The sequence below is a fragment of the Hyperolius riggenbachi genome, chromosome 6 (genome assembly GCF_040937935.1).
Source record: "Hyperolius riggenbachi isolate aHypRig1 chromosome 6, aHypRig1.pri, whole genome shotgun sequence".
Taxonomy (NCBI): Eukaryota; Metazoa; Chordata; class Amphibia; order Anura; family Hyperoliidae; genus Hyperolius; species Hyperolius riggenbachi.
In genome coordinates this window covers 284,088,530-284,107,463 of record NC_090651.1, presented here as the reverse complement: position 1 = coordinate 284,107,463, position 18,934 = coordinate 284,088,530, and the positions used below count along the sequence as shown (strand labels likewise).

Sequence of the window (18,934 nt, the reverse complement as noted above, 5' to 3'; positions counted from 1 at the left end):
CTCTCAATCACTCTCACTCACTTATTCACTCTTTCTCACTCACTCTGACGTACTCACTCTCTGTTACTCACTCACTTACTCACTCTCACTCAATCTCACTTATTCACTCTCTCTCACTTACTCACTCACTCTCACACTTATTCACTTTCTTACTCTCACACTCACTCGCTCTTTCACTCTCACTCACTCACTCACTCACTTTCACTTAGTCACTCTCTGACTCATTCACTCTCTTTCACTTTCACTCACTCACTCACTCACTCACTCACTCACTCACTCACTCACTCACTCACTCACTCACTCACACTCTCTCTCTCCCCTTACACTTAACCCTGACCTCTATGACCTTATGTTAATCACTTCCTGATGCGAGGGTTGGGGGGCCCCATCCAAAAATATTGCAGGGGGCCCACTGATTGCTAGTTACGCCCCTGACGTACATGTACAATGTATACGCACATTGCTATGATAAAGTCTGTCACGCTATCGGTGCAACGAGTGTTACTATTTTCAGTACAGGCCATTAACATTGCTGCCCGGTGGGCCATGTTACCAGCTTCTGTGAATCAACCCCATAGACCCTTTTTCTCTCAAGGTTTCTCCTAGGAGATAATTTTTCATCTTATCTAAAAAAAACAACTTTTTAACATTTAGCAATTGAAAAGTACTAAAAAGTAAAATTGCTAAATAATAATATTTTGAATATTTTCTTGCATGACGAGAGCATTAAAAGTCTTTTATTGGTGAGGTATGAAAATAATGCCTTGAAGAAAACTCAGGAGAAAAGTCAATAGTAGATGGGCCATAGATTTTTAATAGATTTATGCATGAAACCCATAAAAAAAAAATCTAGCAAACTGCAACAATGTAATGTTTGATGCAGTGCAACTCTATGGATCATCAATCTGAAGCCGCACTCAACTCCTGCCAATTGATCATCAACCTTCGTCAGGTAAGCAATTCAATTGTAACCCCAAAAATCAATCTGATGATTGATTGGCTTAGATTTGTAGCAGATTCAATTACGTCAGTTCAGGGACTCTTAAAACTTTTCTTTGGATACAATTAAGCTTTGTATGGTAGACATGAGCAGAAAATTCTCCAACCATGCATTTCTCCACTGACCCAGAAAGTGGAAGCCATGCCAGCAGATAAAAACTCATGGCTGCCAATTACGTCAAATAATTCATTAACAGTTGCTGACCAACTAAGCAGCCACTAGTGGCTTTTATTTTCTAGCATGGCTTTCATTTCCTACATCAGCAAAGATTTGCATATTTAAAGTATTGTTTACGGATCTCCATTCTTCAGTGAAATGTACTGAAGATATATCTTGTGTGAATCAACAAGGCTGTGACAAGGAGAGGTAGCCAAGCCTAGCATTCATACTGAATGAATCTATGGCTCTAGAGCTCAGTGCCTCCAGACTAGGGTGGCCATCCGTCCGGATTTAGGCCGGACAGTCCGGTTTTTGGACTGCTTGTCCTCCGTCCGGCGCAAGGCAAGGGAGGACAGCCAGATGTCCTCCTTTTTGGGCTGTGTGGAGGGAGAGAGCGCAGAGAAGAGGGAGCGGTGGGCACACCTTTGGGCTCCCCCTTCCTCGCTCTCCCCTCTAGAAATAAAGTTTTGGGGTGACTAGCAGCGGCGGGACTTACCTCTGCCTCGCTCCAAGCATTGCGTAGTGACATCCGGTTCATGAGTTATTTGAGCCTGTTCTTTCCTGTGAGTGTAATGATCTGACTCATCCACTGAGCCGAATCAGTTCAGTGGATGAGACAGGAACTGCAGCTGCAGTTCCTGTCTCATCCACTGAACTTATTCGGTTCAGTGGATGAGTCGGTCACAGGAAAGAACAGGCTCAAATGACTCATGAACCGGACATCACTACTGCTTCGCCGTGGAAGGAGGCAGGTAAGTCTCACCCGCTGCCAGCCACCCCAAAACTTTAGTTCTAGATGGGAGAGCAAGGAAGGGGGAGCCCAAAGGTGAGGAAAGGGGGGGAAGATGTCCTCCCTTTCACACTGCTGTACCTACCGCTCTCACTTCACTGAGCTCGCCCCTCCTGCCAGGGGACACCTGGCTAACTATTCTGGGGACACCTATAGACCTGGCTACATATACTTGGGATACCCATAGCCCTGGCTAAATATACTGGGGACACCTATAGACCTAGCTATATATACTGGGGACACTATACACCTGGCTATCTGTACTGGAGACACCTACGGTATACACTTGGCTAACTATTCTGGGGGAACCTAAAGACCTGGCTACATATACTGGGGACACCTATAGACCTGCCTAACTATTCTGGGGACACCTAAAAACCTGGCCATCTGTACCGGAGACATCTATAGACCTGACTAACTACTCTGGGGACACCTAAAGACCTGGCTACCTATTCTGGGGACATTATACACCTGGCTACCTATTCTGGGGACAACTATACTCATGACTACTTATACTGGGGACACCTATAGACCTGGCTACCTATTCTGGGGGTACATATTTTGGGGTAACTGCTGTCAGATTATCTGTATTTATGGTGAACCGCTGCCATATTATGTATGTTAGGGGCACGGCTTCTGCCAGATTTTGCGTATTTTGGGGAACTGTTGTCAGATTATCTGTATTTATGGGGAACCGCTGCCATATTATGTATGTTAGGGGCACGGCTTCTGCCAGATTTTGCGTATTTTGGGGAACTGTTGTCAGATTATCTGTATTTATGGGGAACCGCTGCCATATTATGTATGTTAGGGGCACGGCTTCTGCCAGATTTTGCGTATTTTGGGGAACTGCTGCCAGATTGTATATGTTTAGGGGACCACTGCTGCCAGATTACATGTATTTTGGGTGTTATGTGTATTTTGGGTGATCTGCTGCCAGGTTTCGCATATTTTGGTTGGGGGGAACTGCTGCTGCCACATTGTCTATTTTGGGGGAACCACTGCCATATTATTTGTATTTTGCAGGAACTTCTACCAGATTACGCGTATTTTTGGTGAAATGGTGTCAGATTACATCTATTTTTGGGGGCTACACTACGGCAGAGCTCAAACTTCCCCGGCAGACAATTTACACCGCTGCTAAGGTCATGTATATTTGGCCCCACCCATGACCACGCCCATGTTATGCTTGACCACACCCACTTTTGGCACGCTCAGTACGATGTCAGCCTTTTCAGGGTGTGATGTCCTCCTTTTTGGGGTTCTGCAAGTGGCCACCCTACTCCAGACATGCAGGGCCTCACGTATCTATAGGAGAAGCTGCTCATACATTAAGTGACAACCAATCCAATTCTCCCTATAATACACCATTTTCATGAAAAAGCACATCTGGGGAAAAGCAATCTGATTTATGAAGCCCTGTGTATTCAGTATTATAATGCTTTGCTTTTGCACTCTCCAAGCAACATTTTACTGAAATTCTGCATTATAATTTTTAATGAAACCAAGGAAACAATAAAAGAGTTGAAGTTGATGAAGAGTTTCATAAAACACACAAACAAGTATTAATAATTAATTGGCTGTTTTTGAAGCACCATCTGCTGTGCACACGCTAATAGCAGCCTACATTCTCCAGCCATATGTACAGCTGAGGGGCAATTAGCCAGCGGAGGGAGAACCTGTGTCTGATACACCCTGTGCTTCTATAGCCTACATCCATAACTGGGGGTGTCTGCCCATAAGGTACATAACAACTGCTGGTTTACTGCACACACAACAGCCTGAGTCTGTACAACCCTTGGATGGTGCCTGTAAGATGCTTCCTGTACTGGAGCCTTTTGTTCAGTTCTCATAATGCACAATACCTGTATGAAACTGCCATGATTTCTCTGTGCTCCAGTTTTCTATTATTATTATTTATTTATACCACACTGACCCAGTTTTCTACAGCATTGTTCATAGTATAATGAAAACGATTATATACCCAGAGATGTGACCATTTCATTATTCTATAGTATATAGTATATAATCTCTCCACCACAGTCCAGAGCCAATTTCTCAGGGGAAGCTAATTAACCTACCAGTATGATTTGGGACTTATGGAGGCAATGTAGAGCATCTGTGCGAAGCCCATGCAAATATGGGGAGAATATACAAACTTTCTGCTGACAGTGACTTGGCTGGGATTCAACTTGAGGGCCTTGGCATTACAAAGCAACAGTACTACCCATTCAAAGAACTGTAATGACAAACAGTAGAATACAGTAAATTATCCAGGCTACCCACTTTTAAGTTAATTTTCCTGGTTTCAGCATCACTTCCTATATCTATATTTGTGTGTAGCCCCGCCTCCCAGTGATGTCAAGCCTAGGATAATTAGCGATGCTGTCTTCTTCTCCCAGTGTACTCTGGGAGACCAGGTGTTTTTTCTATTCAGCTCAGAACACACAACGCCCAACCATTCGATGATGCACCCAATAGCCAGCAATCCAAGTTATCAGCACTAAACATGTCGCCACCTGTGGTAAATTTCAGAATGTAAATCAGTGTGAGGAAAGATTTTAAAATGGGCAAGCACTGACTATTTATAAATGAATATTGAAGAAAAAAAAAGTAATTGTATTCGCTACAGTTACTAGTTATACACACTAGTAGGTTAATAAAAGCACTCCTGTAACTAGCATCTAGCACATGATGCAGGCAATGCATTACGATAATATGATCCATTACAACTTAGTTGCAATCAACACACCTGCTATTTCAGTAGCAGGAACACCAATCAGACAGATGTACCTTTTGATATGCGGCTTCGGAGAGCTTCCTGTGCGCCTCATCTAGCTTCCCCTGCAACTGCTGTATGTGCCAGTCCTTCTGTGTGATCTCCTTCTGTAGGACAGCCACAGACAATACCAGTTATATTGTGTTCTTGTGCAGCACACTCAAACTGATTGGCTGAGCCTTTAAAATACATTCTAACATATACTTACTTTGTATTCCCCAAGTATCTGATTTCTTTCTTCCATTTTTCTTTGCAGATCCAACTTGAAAAAAAAAGGAAACATACAACTTCAAAACCAGAAGAGAGGCTACAACACTGCTTGTAATGATCAGATGGCACGGATCAACTACACGTGCCTATCACAAGCAGCCACAGTCCAGCAGGCTGGAAAATTCCTGCAGAGAAGAGCATCAATTTCCACTGAGAAAAGTGAATGAGCCATACCCCCCCCCCCCCCCCCATACCACACCTTAACTCTCTCAGCCAAGCAGTGATTCCTCAGCACCACCTAGTGTGTCCCTCCCCCTCCTCTTTAGATTGTAAACCTTTGGCAGGGTATCAGTGCATCGTTTCAAGCTTTATCACCTTAAGCCTACACAAGTCGCAGCTCTCCTGCGCTGTGTGCCGTTACACACAGTGATATCGGGAATCATCTGCGGGGAGTGAATGGGGCGTCCCTAGGGATGGGCTAGGGCAGAGGAACTGCCACTTCCTCCCCGCTCATATTTGATGCTCTGCTCAGACAGAAATTATGGCTGAGCAACGCGGAGGCCACAGGGGGTGCTGGAGGGTGCGGATTGTGCTGTGACATATGTTTAATATGTATGTTAAAGTATGTTAAGAGGCTCATACACAAACACTGATGTTGCCCAAAAAGGATGGGGACCCGATCCCTTGGGTGACATCGGTGGGCTGAGGCTTTTTCAGCCAACTTTAATCCAGCATGTGCATGGGCTTAATTCAGGTATGCAGATCAGGCATTGTAACGCCACTGGCTGCATCTTGTGTGACAATCATCTTACTCAACTTAAACACAACAGGCCAAAAAACTAGCCCTTTTGTAGGAGTGTGGTCAGCAATAGCACCCCCATATTCCTCTCATTTTAGGAAACCTTCTAAGCTTACATTTTGGTTGTGCAGTTCATCCTTGTCCATGTTAGCCCGCAATAACTCTTGCTTTAACTGAAGGACAGAGCTCTCTTGCTGAGCCATTCTCTGCTGCAGGGCATCCTGGGAAAATAGGAAATGAATTTTGTGTAATAAAAAAAATGAAACATTTTTATTGTTACTTGTAACTTTACATGCAAAACTACACATTTTATTTGTTTATGGCTGGTTTTACAGCTGACTTATGCAATATATGAGGCTTCATATGACAATACGTCACAGTGCGGCGACAGGGTTATATATCCCGCCTAGTGATATACTCCCTGCTGAGCAGGAAGTATGCCACTGGTATTCCCATCAGTCCACGCATGTGTGCACCATGCTCTTTTCCTTCACACTTGCTGTGACACCTATTGACTTGCATTGCTGCAGAATCCGTGCGGTCATATGGTAACGCGCTTGCGACTTTGCGTCAAGATTTTGGCAACTTTGATACTTGCGGTGCACCGTGTGCAAGTCACCATAGACTTGCATGGCCCTCGCGGTGGGGAAGCCTAACGTGGGATGACGCAGCTTGCAAGTGTGAAAGGGGCCTAAAAATATCAGTCCATCCAAAAATGTCCCACATAAACAACACATCAGATTTTTGACCTATTCACATTAACTGCGATGCAGAGTGGCACATGCTGCCCAGATTTCCCCTCCACCTTATATGCCGCCATTCACACCACATACAATGAGATGTGGCACTGTGAAGAATGCATCCAGGCACATACTGAGGCAGTGGAGGTGGGCACTCACTCTTAACACTCTGTACTGCTGTCTATGCAAACAATTCCTCAAAGATTAATATTCTGCCACATGCATACAATAATATTTAAAGGACAACTGAAGCTAGAAGGACATGGAGGCTGCTGTATTTATTTCCTTTTAAGCAATACCAGTTGCCTAGCTATCCGGGCTGATCCTCTGCCTCTAATAAGTTTAGCCATAGACTCTGAACAACCATGCAGCAGAAACACCTTCTGACATCAATGTCAGATCTGGCAATATTAGCTTCATGCTTGTTTCAGGTTTGTTATTCAGACACTACTACAGCCAATAGATCAGCAGAATTGCCAGGCAACTGGTATTGTTTAAAAGGAAATAAATATGGCAGCCTCCATATACCTCACACTGCAGTTGTCCTTTAAAGGGATACTGTAGGGGGGTCGGGGGAAAATGAGTTAAAGTTACCCGGGGCTTCTAATGATCCCCCACAGACATCTTGTGCCCATGCAGCCACTCCCCAATGCTCCGGCCCCGCCTCCGGTTCACTTATGGAATTTCAGACTTTAAAGTCTGAAAACCACTGTGCCTGCGTTGCCATGTCCTCGCTTCCCCTGATGTCACCAGGAGCGCCCGGTGCAGGCACAGACCATACTGGGCCTACACAGTACGCTCCTGGTGCCATCAGCGGGAGCGAGGACACGGCAATGCAGGCGCAGTGGTTTTCAGACTTTAAAGTCTGAAATTCCAGAAGTGAACCAGAGGCGGAGCCGGAGCATTGGGGAGTGGCTGCGCGGGCACAGGATGTCTGTGGGGGACCATTAGAAGCCCCGGGTAACTTCAACTCATTTTCCCCTGACCCCCCTACAGTGTCCCTTTAAGTATTCTAAATGCAAAATGCTAATTATTGCCAGGGCTTCTAACATGTTGGTCTTATTTTTATCGTGTGAAGATGAGTCAGCGATGCAGCAGGTTTCTGTATTCTGGTTTTGCACATATTTATCACACAGTTAACTTTCCATGACAACAGAAGAAAAGCCAACGCAACAAAGACATATGCTGCATGCAGCCTACATTGTACTGAAACAATCTTTTGCTTCATTAGTTATGTTTTAAAAACAGACATTACTATCATCTACTAAAACAATAAGAACAGTGGCGTAGCTAATGAGGTGTGGGCCCCGATGCAAGTTTTACAATGGGGCCCCCAAGCAGCGTGTATCAAAAAAGGGCGCCTGGAAAAAAGGGCGCGGGGTATAGCCGAAATTGTAAGTTTGAATGCAAAACCATATTTTTCGTTTAAGAGGTTATAAACGATAATTTAGTGCTAAATAGGTTAAATAAACGGAAATGAAATGGCAAAATAACGTCTACAACAGTAAACGAATTCTGAAATGAAACGTCAAATAGCGTCTATAGCAAAAACGATATTTACACTTGTATTAAGCATAGTACTAGAATGGTAGGTTTTACAGGTATTTTACTACAATTATACCTAACTTTAGGGTCACAGATATATCTCCTTATCCCTATCCCTCACACCTAGACCCCCCCCCCCTTTGTGTAAATACACATAATGTAATAAAGTGTATATATTACATATATTGTACTATAACTATACCTAACCTTACTCTCATACAGAGCCCTCCCTGTACCTATACCCTAACCCCTAGACCCCCCTGGTGGTGCCTAAACCTAAGACTCCCCTGGTGGTGCCTAAACCTAAGACTCCCCTGGTGGTGCCTAAACCTAACCACCCCCCTGGTGGTGTATATTGCACTGTAACTATACCTAAACCTCCCTGTACCTATCCCTAACCCCCCCTGGTGGTGCCTAAACCTAAGACCCCCCTGGTGGTGCCTAAACCTAAGACCCCCCTGGTGGTGCCTAAACCTAAGACCCCCCTGGTGGTGCCTAAACCTAAGACCCCCCTGGTGGTGCCTAAACTTAAGACCCCCCTGGTGGTGCCTAAACCTAAGACCCCCCTGGTGGTGCCTAAACCTAAGACCCCCCTGGTGGTGCCTAAAACTAAGACCCCACTGGTGGTGCCTAAAACTAACCACCCCCCTGGTGGTGTATATCGCACTGTAACTATACCTAACCCTCCCTATACCTATCCCTAACCCCTAGACCCCCTAGTAATGCCTAAACCTAACCATCCCCACTGCACAAACACGCTAAACACATATAAACAATAATATATTTAATCTTTAAAATACTTCACTCCAAATAAAATTAATAAAATAATTTATATATTTGTAATAGAATAATTAGCCTTAAAATCACGTATACATTAATAATATTATAAGTAGAAAAAGGTATATATAATATATATACACATACAATACAATAGATAGCCTTACAATCACGTATGCATTAGAAATCTTAAAATAACAGTAATATTTAAAGCGATATTTTAGTAACTATAATCAACGCATTATAAGTGTAAAAACAAAGTTAATACTAAAAGCGATGTATTTCTAATACAATCAGGTTGAGAAACGTTATTTAAGCATTATACATATGAAAACGAATTTTAAATGATAAAAGTGTAAACGAAATTTTAGTTGTTATAGTTTTGTAAGCGCAATTTTAAAACGAAAAAACTAGTTAAAACTCATATAAGCGAAATTTACAAACGAAAAAATAAGTATAATACAAAGTCAAAACGAACTTGTAAACGATATTTGTTATAAACTTTATCCTGTAAACGAAAACTTTTCTTAACACGATCCCTGTAACCGCTATTTCTCGGGCGCCCTTTTTTCCTGTCGGGCGCCGAATAGCCGATATTTTGCATTGCAGTCTATGGCGGCGCCCTTTTTGTCCACTATCCCTGTGCGCCCTTTTTTACTAGCTCTCCCCAAGCACTCTATACATAACAATTGACACGGTGCACCAAAACCTGCCAAGGACAATTACAGTGTCAGAGGTGCAAGAAGGGGATGGGGAACAGTTTGTTAGTGATCACTACTATTCTAGGTATCCATAGAAGGGATTATTACCAGCACAGGACCAATAGAGAGCTAATACTGTAGTTGAGGGAGGGCCCTTTGGGGCCCCTCTGGCCCAAGGGCACCGATGCGGTGGCTACCTCTGCACCCCCTATTGCTACGCCCCTGAATAAGAATAATGACTAATGCAAACTGGCTTAGTGATTTCTGTACTTTCTGTATCAGATTATCTGTTTTCAAACCGATGTGCCTTGTGCAAAGGTTTGCTATCAAATGGCTTTTGTAAGCTAAAATAAAACTTGCCAAAACCTTTTAACCAGCTGAGCGGTCTGGACGAGCTCAGCTCGTCCAACACCGCCAGCGGCTGCCGCTCAGGCCCTGCTGGGCCGATTTTGATGAAATAAAAAGCAGCACACGCAGCCGGCACTTTGCCAGCCGCGTGTGCTGCCTGATCGCCGCCGCTCTGCGGCGATTCGCCGCGAGCAGCGGCGAAAGAGGGCCCCCCTAGCCGCCTGAGCCCTGCGCAGCCGGAACAAAAAGTTCCGGCCAGCGCTAAGGGCTGGATCGGAGGCGGCTGAAGTCAGGACGTCGGCTGACGTCGATGACGTCACTCCGCTCGTCGCTATGGCGACGATATAAGCAAAACAAGGAAGGCCGCTCATTACGGCCTTCCTTGTTTATTCTGGGCGCCGGAGGCGATCGGAAGATCGCCTCCGGAGCGCCCTCTAGTGGGCTTTCATGCAGCCAACTTTCAGTTGGCTGCATGAAATAGTTTTTTTTTTTATTTAAAAAAAACCCTCCCGCAGCCACCCTGGCGATTTAATCAGAACGCCAGGGTGGTTAAAGTGACACAAAAGGATGATTGTAGTTTAATCCAACCGTCTACAGCTTAGTTGGAGAGAACAGTCAGCAAAGTTAGATTTCTCTAGCCCATGATAATGAACTCTCTGCCAACAATCATGTTCTTAAGCCCCATCTACACGTTACAATTCCACGTGCGATCGAAGGAATTTGATTGGATCGATTAAATCCGACATGTCTGATTGGGTCTCGATCGATAGTGTGGTCGATTTTGCATCAATAACTAACCAAAATCTACCACACTATCGATTGAGTATCGATCGGACATGTCGGATTTAATCGATCCAATCGAATTTGATCGATTGAACGTGGAATCTTAATGTGTAGATGGGGCTTTAGAAAGATCTCTCCTTTCACCAGCTTAAAGCGAAATTGACAGCCACAAAATCAAATTCCATTTATCCACTATGTTTTTATTATGTAGGGGTGTTATTGGTTACCCACCCGGGGGGACAAGATGGGGGGGGGGGGGTTTATTGGTTGTCCGCCAGAGGATGGTTCTGTATGAGTGTAGGGTTAGGTCATAGTGAAATATTGGCAAGTATTACGGATATTTCATTATATCAATTAGGTAGTAGAATATTGGTGAATTTAATTATATTCTACTTTATTTTATGCACCCTTAACTGAATTTTTTGTTCGCTTTATGCCACACCAAAATTAGAGTGCATCCTTTTCAAATAATAATCCGAACATTTGTATAGCGCTTTTCTCCTGTCGGACTCAAAGCGCTCAAGAGCTGCAGCCACTGGGAAGCGCTCAAGAGGCCACCCTGAGTGTTAGGGAGTCTTGCCCTGAACTCCTTACTGAATAGGTACTTGACCTAGCCAGGATTCGAACCCTGGTCTCCCATGTCAAAGGCAGAGCCCTTAACCAGTACACTATCCAGCCACATGTACGCAATACTCCACTGCACAAAAATAGCAAGATGAATTCCACATTGTAAAACCTTTAAACTGCTTTAAAAAAAACAAAAAAACAACAACTTTAGATAACCCCAACAAAGGTTATCATTCATAAAAGTGTTGTCGGTAACAAAAATCCGTGCGGGAAAATACCGCTTTCTGTATTAGACTTCTGGGTAGTCAGTCATAAAAATGTTGCCAGTTGCAATAGCAGTGCGGAGATTTTCCGCTTTGGGCTGTCGGTAGGCTGGCGGTAGGCATGCGGAAAGAGAGAAGCTGCCTGAGTCCCTCCGTGCGCTGCTCTCACTGCTGCTTCTTGGGAGGTCTGTCCCATTCACTTACATGTATTCCGCATGCTTATCGCTACCTCAGAGGGAGCGGTATTCCCTGTCCGCATACCGCCTGCGCTAATTTTTATGAATTAACTTTTCGTTACATTTTTAAAATAATCACCACACAAGGCGGTAATTTATCGCTCTGCTCAGGAATGTCAGCTTCTCATGCGGAAACAGCCTTTATGAATACACAATTTGCTATGTGTTCGGTAAAGTGAGCTGTTTTCAGCATTTCCGCTTGCGGGAATGCTTTATGAATGATAGCCAATGCCTAAATAAGTCTTACAGGTACTTTGTTCTATTCAGGTTCAGTTTACCTTGATTGCTTGGAGATTCCTGTTTTCTTGCTTGCAGTTCTGGAGTTCTTTCTGCAAAGACAGATAGAAAAATAAAACCTGACTGAACACATTCTCAGCATTTCAATGCAGGGCTGTCCTGTTTTTGTTTTCTTGTTTTATATACAGTATTTTCTTTTGTATTTGTACTTTTAAAATTGCTACATGACGACAGTTTGAATAAAGCAGTTTACATGGCATGTTTATGTTGCCTTTGTTCATATATTTAACATGACTATGTCTTCAAAAAGGTGGATAGTCTCTGTAGAGGCTCAATCGCACTAGATCTCAGGGCTCGTTTCCACTATCGCGAATCCGCATGCGTCCAACGCATGCGGATTCGCACATGTAATGCAAGTGGATGGGCCTGTTTCCACTGTAGCGTTGCTGAGGTGCGTTTTTTTCAACGGTGAAAAAACGCACAAAAGAGCCGCAGAATTCGCCTGCGAGTGGAATGCATGCGAATCGCATGCAATGTATTTAATAGGGAAATCGCATGCGGTTTCCCCATGCGGTTTTTGCCGCGAATTCGCATAGGTACGAATGTAAATTCACACAGGCAGTGACATGGTTAAAATCGCATATACCCTCACCTATGCGAATTCGCGGCAAAAAACGCATGGGGAATCGCATCTGCATGCGATTTCATCAGCGGTGGAATCCAGGCGATTTTGCACTGCAATAGTGGAAACGAGCCCTAAAAGTCTGCTTTCTTCCATGCACTTGTGCACGTGAAATATGCATTACAACTGGCAGCCCACTGAAAATCATTGGGCTGTTTCCAACTAATGTGGTTACTCGTAAGTGGGAGGAAAGGGAGTTGACAGCAGGTCGCTTTTTCGGGCACCGTACGTATTCGTCCATTGGTGAACATAGCATGGCCCTGGAGATTGCGTGTTTATATCACATACGAATGCGCACGTTAATTAAAATTGTTCCCGTACCCAGTGGATAGTCAGTCTTATGCTAGGTACACAGCATACAATTTTGTGTTAGATGGTTCGATAGATAATTTCCGACATGTCCGATCTTTTTTTCGAAAAAAAAAAAAACGCATCGTGTGTACCCAGCAAAAAGCCCAGGCTGCTACAAGAAGGCCTTTTCTGGTTTATCAATCGAAATAATAATTTACATACGTATTCATGTTTCAAATGTTCTTTTTTATTTTGTTAAAACAGTTGATGTGATTCATGAAACATTACTGAAGTAAGTTGATCAAAGTGCCACACTCGTGTATTTAATATAAATGGAGGTGCACCTTATCTGGTTCTGATCCCTCCTTAGTGTTTTAGTACACCCAATCATTTACTCTTCATTAGCTGAATATTATGCTCGGTACACACTCATGAGATTTTCTAGCAGATTTACTGTTAGATTGATTATTTCCAATCTGATTTCTGATCAATTTTCCATAGAAGTGAATGGAAAATCGTTCGGAAAACGATCAGAAATCAGATCAGACATGTTGGAAATAATCGATCTGACAGTGAATCTGCTAGAAAATCTAATTGTGTGTATCTAGCCGAGTCCTTCATTGTATACATAACCAATAAAAGTTCTGTTTTAATGGGAGTGGTGTTATAGGATCTGTGAGCAAGTGTTTAAACTGGTAAACACTGTTACCCCCTCTACCTGGGTCTATTTGTTCTCCATGTATTTATTCGTATGCTAAGCCAGCAAACATTTGTGAAATTCCAGGTTCCATTTAGTGCAAATGCAAGAAAACAATAAAAAGGTGCCATATTTATAACTGTGCTGTAGACATCCTCTTTAGCTCTTTTGTTCAATTACTGGTAGGCTTGTGACCTATCACTGCTGCAGAGGTAATGCCAGAATAGATGAATCTCTACACTGTCATTGGTCACTCTGCGTCACATGACATGCTTGCATTATGGGATGCAGGGAAGCCAGTGATGGGGTGGAGGCCAGGCTGAATGGCTCACTATCCTGAAAAAGCTGATGTCACTGCCAGTGGCGTAGCTATGGACCCCAGTGCAAGTTTTACATTGCCCCCCCACCAAGCACTTTATACATAACACTTGATGCGGCGCAACAAAACCTGCCAAGGTCATCCACAGTATTAGAGGTGCAAAAAGTGGATGGGGAACAGTTTGTTAATGATTACTACTGTTCAGAGCATCTATAGAAGTGATTACCAGCACATGACCAATAAAGAGCTAATACTTTGATTGAGGAGGAGCCCCATGGGGTCTCTCTGGCCCAAGGACCCCGATGCGGTCGCTACCTCTGCAACCCCTATTACTACACCACTGATCACTGCCCCAGAACATAGAGAGCTGGATGGGTGTAGCCCGCTCATACAGCTCTCTATGCTGAGGGGAAGGTAACACCACCAAGGCTCCAGGATGGTAAGGGGGAGAAGTGAATGGGCAGGGATCGGAGGCAGTCAGTATAACCTCAGGCAGCTGAAGAGGTGTTCCAACATCCTACGATACCTATCAAAGCAGCATAAACACCGGTATTCATCATTGCCCACCGGGGGGGGGGGGGGGAGGTTATTAGTTCCCTCCAGGGGGAAGATTATTGGTTGTCTACCGGGGGGGGGGGGGTAGTTATTAGTTGCTCACCAAGGAGGGGTTATTAGTTCTCTCAAGGGGATGTATTATTAGCCACCAATGGGGGGCTGTTATTAATTCCCTCTGGGCAGGGGGGGGGGGGGGGGGTTATTAGATGCCCTGCCAAGGAGGGTTCTGTGTGAGTGTGGGGAAAGGTTAGGTCATACTAGCATTCATGTACTGTATGCTACTTTGACGATACATCCTAGTTTGTTGGAACAAGGGCACGTGCTGTTCTACAGACGAGTCCAACTCTGAGCTCCAGAGTTGCCTTAATGCAAAGTAAATAATGCAAGGAGTGCAAACACAGCTATTTCATAAGTAAATCTGCATAACTATAATTCAACAAGGAATTATAAAAGGTTTGTGTAAACTTAGAGACAGCCTATAGGCACAAATGTTCTGGCACCCTAGACTTTGCCCTTCATGAACCTACAAACCCCCTCCAAAACCGCAATGTACTTATGCTGGCTGGTCCAGCTGTGACCTCTGCCCAATGTAGTTAGCCTCAGATGCCTCTTAATATTTAGGATACTTCTGATAACCTAATACTAAATAACTAGAAGTGCCCCAAGTGTTATCTAGATAACGATGCCCCAGGCTGAAAGGAGATCTGGTCAGTGGAATGCAGAGAGCCAGGTGTGTAAGCTCTCATTTTTGCTCTGCTGGGGACTCTGCATAGGGAAGGAGGAAAGGGGCACTCAGGGAATGAGCCGCCTTTCCATCATCAGGCGCCTGTAGGCATGTGCCTACAGTGCCTTATGGTAAATCTGTCACTAAATGGGGTCCTAGGCAAGGAAGTAGATTCGGTGGCCGCCCCCTTGTGGTCCTTTTGGTAAGCTGAAATGAAAAGAGGTCATAGAAGATGGCAGGAGGGCCCCTTGTCACCCACTAGGCCCCAGGCACCTGCCTAGGTTGCACGGTGGATGATCCTGACTGCATAAACTCAGTCTTGACTGGTCCTCCCAGTGCTGTTTTGTGTAGCCTCGCAGACAGTAATTAGATACCAGCTTTTGATGTAGAAGTGGCAACTGTAAGGCAATGACTTAAATCTAGTCTAAGGTATGGAACAAGACAGAACATGTCTAACCTAAAACGGATGAAAGCTAAGACAGATTCAGGCATCCTCTAACCTGCAAGCACTACAGCAATCTCGTACCTTTAACACCTGGTTCTCCCCCATACTCTGGTCCAGGCGACTTTTGATGATGACCTGAAATGAGAAGATGGAGGTGAGGTCCAGCAATGTGACCTGCAGCCTGTACACAGGCAGAACAGCAAGGAAAGCGCTGCTCTCACCACTTGTTCCTCTGGGCACGCCCCATCTTCATGCAGGGAAAATAAGCTCTCTTGTTCGTCTTCGGGAAGGGATCCATTTAACAGCAAGGCCTGAAAAGGAAACACAATACTGTAACCAGGGGAGATAATAAAGCTGGGATATTGTTACAGCGAGCCATATAAATGCAGAAAAAGACTCCATTATTCAGAGGAATCTGTGGAAAGGTGTTTGGGTAAATAGCAACACAGAAGTACAGCATAAGGGGCAAAAACATTTTATGCAATTTTGATGGTATTAACTATTAATGGTGTGGTCCTGACATACATGCTAGAAGGTGCAGGGCTAAAGCAAAGTCAGCTGAATTCAAAATGAAGGCAACATTCATGCTTCTGCGCAGTGTAATGATGCTGTTCTTACAAATATTTCCCTGCTCCTATATTTGAAATTCAGTAATCCTATGCAACGTTCTTTGAAAATACACAGTGTACAGCAACAGATAATTTAGGCAGATGCCCAAGCCTTGTATCTACATACTACCATCCCTATGTTCCACCCACTTGCATAATTGAAGCAGTTTATTTGGGCACACAGCCCATTGCAAAATTAGATGTGTGACACAGATCGCAAACTAAATTTGTAATTATGGTGCGCTGAGTGATCAACACTTGTCGCCTAAAACTATGGTTCATGATTGTTTAAAGGGATACTGTAGGAGGGTCGGGGGAAAATGAGCTGAACTTACCCGGGGCTTCTAATGGTCCCCCGCAGACATCCTGTGTTGGCGCAGCCACTCCCCAATGCTCCGGCCCCGCCTCCGGTTCACATCTGGAATTTCTGACTTTAAAGTCAGAAAACCACTGCGCCTGCGTTGCCGTGTCCTCGCTCCCGCTGATGTCACCAGGAGTGTACTGCGCAGACACAGACCATACTGGGCCTGCGCTGTGCGCTCCTGGTGACATCAGCGGGATCGAGGACACGGCAACGCAGGCGCAGTGGTTTTCTGACTTTAAAGTCAGAAATTCCAGATGTGAACCGGAGGCGGGGCCGGAGCATCGGTGAGCGGCTGCGCGGGCACAGGATGTCTGCGGGGGACCATTAGAAGCCCCGGGTAAGTTCAGCTCATTTTCCCCCGACCCACCTACAGTATCCCTTTAAGATGACAGTTCAACTAGGCTGTACGTACTATTCTACCAAGAGAGGAGGGAACAGAAAAGCAGGAAGTGCCATGCTGGGGATGAGAACAAAGCAAACAGCCAAAACCATCTGACTTGGACAAGTGCTATGCACCCAAGTATAGCCAGGCACAGAATACAGTTGTACAGACAGAATATCAGCAAAACAATCCTGAATGATCAATTTGTATAAAAAGCCTAATATCCAGGGCTGTGGAGTCGGAGTCGTGGAGTCGGGGCAATTTTGGGTGCCTGGAGTCGGAGTCGGGAAAAAATGCACCGACTCCGACTCCTAATGGATTTAAACTGTAATTAAAATAGAAAATATGATAAAATGTTCTATTTCGCAGATAATAGTCATCATAAATAATGTATACATACAGTAATGGCTGTGCTAAGTCCACAAAATGAAATGAACCAATCAAAATTAGTTACTTGTGCTGCTTCAATAAAGCAGTCCCCGTATTTTTAAAGTCAGATATACATATCTGATTGTGACTGTATATATGATGTGTACACAGTACACAGGAATCTCTTATATATACTAAATAACATCTATGCTGTAAGAATAAAGCCTGATGTGTAGCCGTGTCACTAATAGAGATGGTCAATGAGATGGAAATCATTCTGCGTAGATTCAGATTTATGCAAATGTACGCACTCTCTTTGCTCATGAAATCAAATCATTTGATATTTTGTTAAAATTTATTTTGGTGACTACGAATTAAATGGTACCTGAGAAGGATGAAAATAAAAAGTTTTATACATATTTGCGGCTTCTTCCAGCCCCCTTCAGGCTAATCAGTCCCTCGCTGTCCACCTCCACCACCTGGATCTTCTGCTATGAGTCCCGGTAATTCAGGCAGTCGGCAAAGTCTGGCCACGTGCCGCTCCTACAGCCAGGGGCATTCTGTACATGCGCAATAGTGCTGCGCAGGTGTAGTACGCTCCCGGCGGTGGAGTGTGTGCATGCAAACTAAGCAAGACTGGCTCAAGTACCTGGACCCATAGCAGAAGATCCAGGTGGCGGAGGAGGACAGCGAGGGACTGGTTAGCCTAAAGGGGGCTGAAGGAAGCCCCAGGTATGTATCAAACTTTAATTTCATCTGTCTCAGGTTTACTTTGTTACACAGTAGTACTATACTCTACATATGCACTCTCCACAGAGCTGCAGGGAATCCACTGAGAATGTTGTGCACATTGAACACAGAGGTGTTGTCCATCACCCATAAGGCACCAATCTCTCTATAGTGAATACAAAAGCCACACACAATTCAAATCAAGGGAGCTTACAGAGTGCTGTGTATAGTGTTTTTGCATTTATGATCTGTAAGGTGACTCTGGTGGGAAGTAAATAAAGCTATGACAATTGTCTGCTCCTCTGAGAAGAGACAGATGTCTGGGGTGAATGTACTACTCATAAACATGATGATAGTTCAAGAAAAACTGTAAAATGCATTTGTACACATAGATATAAGATGTACATTTGCTCTAAAGTAAAGTGCTCTGTACGTTACTTTATTCCTTGTGTAGCTGTTGTTTGCAGTACTTTTAGTATTTTTAATCTGACAGCTTTGAACCTCTTAATGACAGATTTTTGAGTATTACATCTACTCATGGGGCATACTCAAGGTTTTTTTCCAAACGGACTTCCGTAAGTGCAGCGTTACTGCGCCGGAGCTGGATTGCTGTCTGTTCATATACGGGCGGCTGAGGATTGCCAAAGGGGCTATCAGTAGAGCTGGATTTTGTGCAGAGTGGCAGTCACATTCAGGTGTATGGATGTTTGACACGGAGTGTGTGAAGTGTGCACTGTAATTTGTTAATTGAAAAATTAACAAATGGTGTTCTTCCTTTTACAATAAAACCTTTTATATTTTTTATGATGGAATTTATATGGTCTGAATAGGCGCA

The 18,934-nt window shown here is 44.1% G+C and overlaps 1 protein-coding gene across 4 annotated transcripts in view; it reads right to left on the bottom strand.

Moving 5' to 3' along the window:
- DIXDC1 (DIX domain containing 1) overlaps positions 1 to 18,934 on the bottom strand; it is a 226,577-nt gene that overhangs the window by 33,604 nt on the left and 174,039 nt on the right. For all 4 annotated transcript variants that reach the window (XM_068240948.1, XM_068240947.1, XM_068240949.1 and 1 more), the window contains 6 exons: positions 15,869 to 15,958; positions 15,729 to 15,782; positions 11,976 to 12,026; positions 5,854 to 5,958; positions 4,937 to 4,990; positions 4,743 to 4,835 (listed from right to left, as the gene is read on the bottom strand). In XM_068240948.1, the coding sequence (XP_068097049.1) occupies positions 4,743 to 4,835; positions 4,937 to 4,990; positions 5,854 to 5,958; positions 11,976 to 12,026; positions 15,729 to 15,782; positions 15,869 to 15,958 (447 nt within the window). The remainder of the gene's footprint in view (positions 1 to 4,742; positions 4,836 to 4,936; positions 4,991 to 5,853; positions 5,959 to 11,975; positions 12,027 to 15,728; positions 15,783 to 15,868; positions 15,959 to 18,934) is intronic.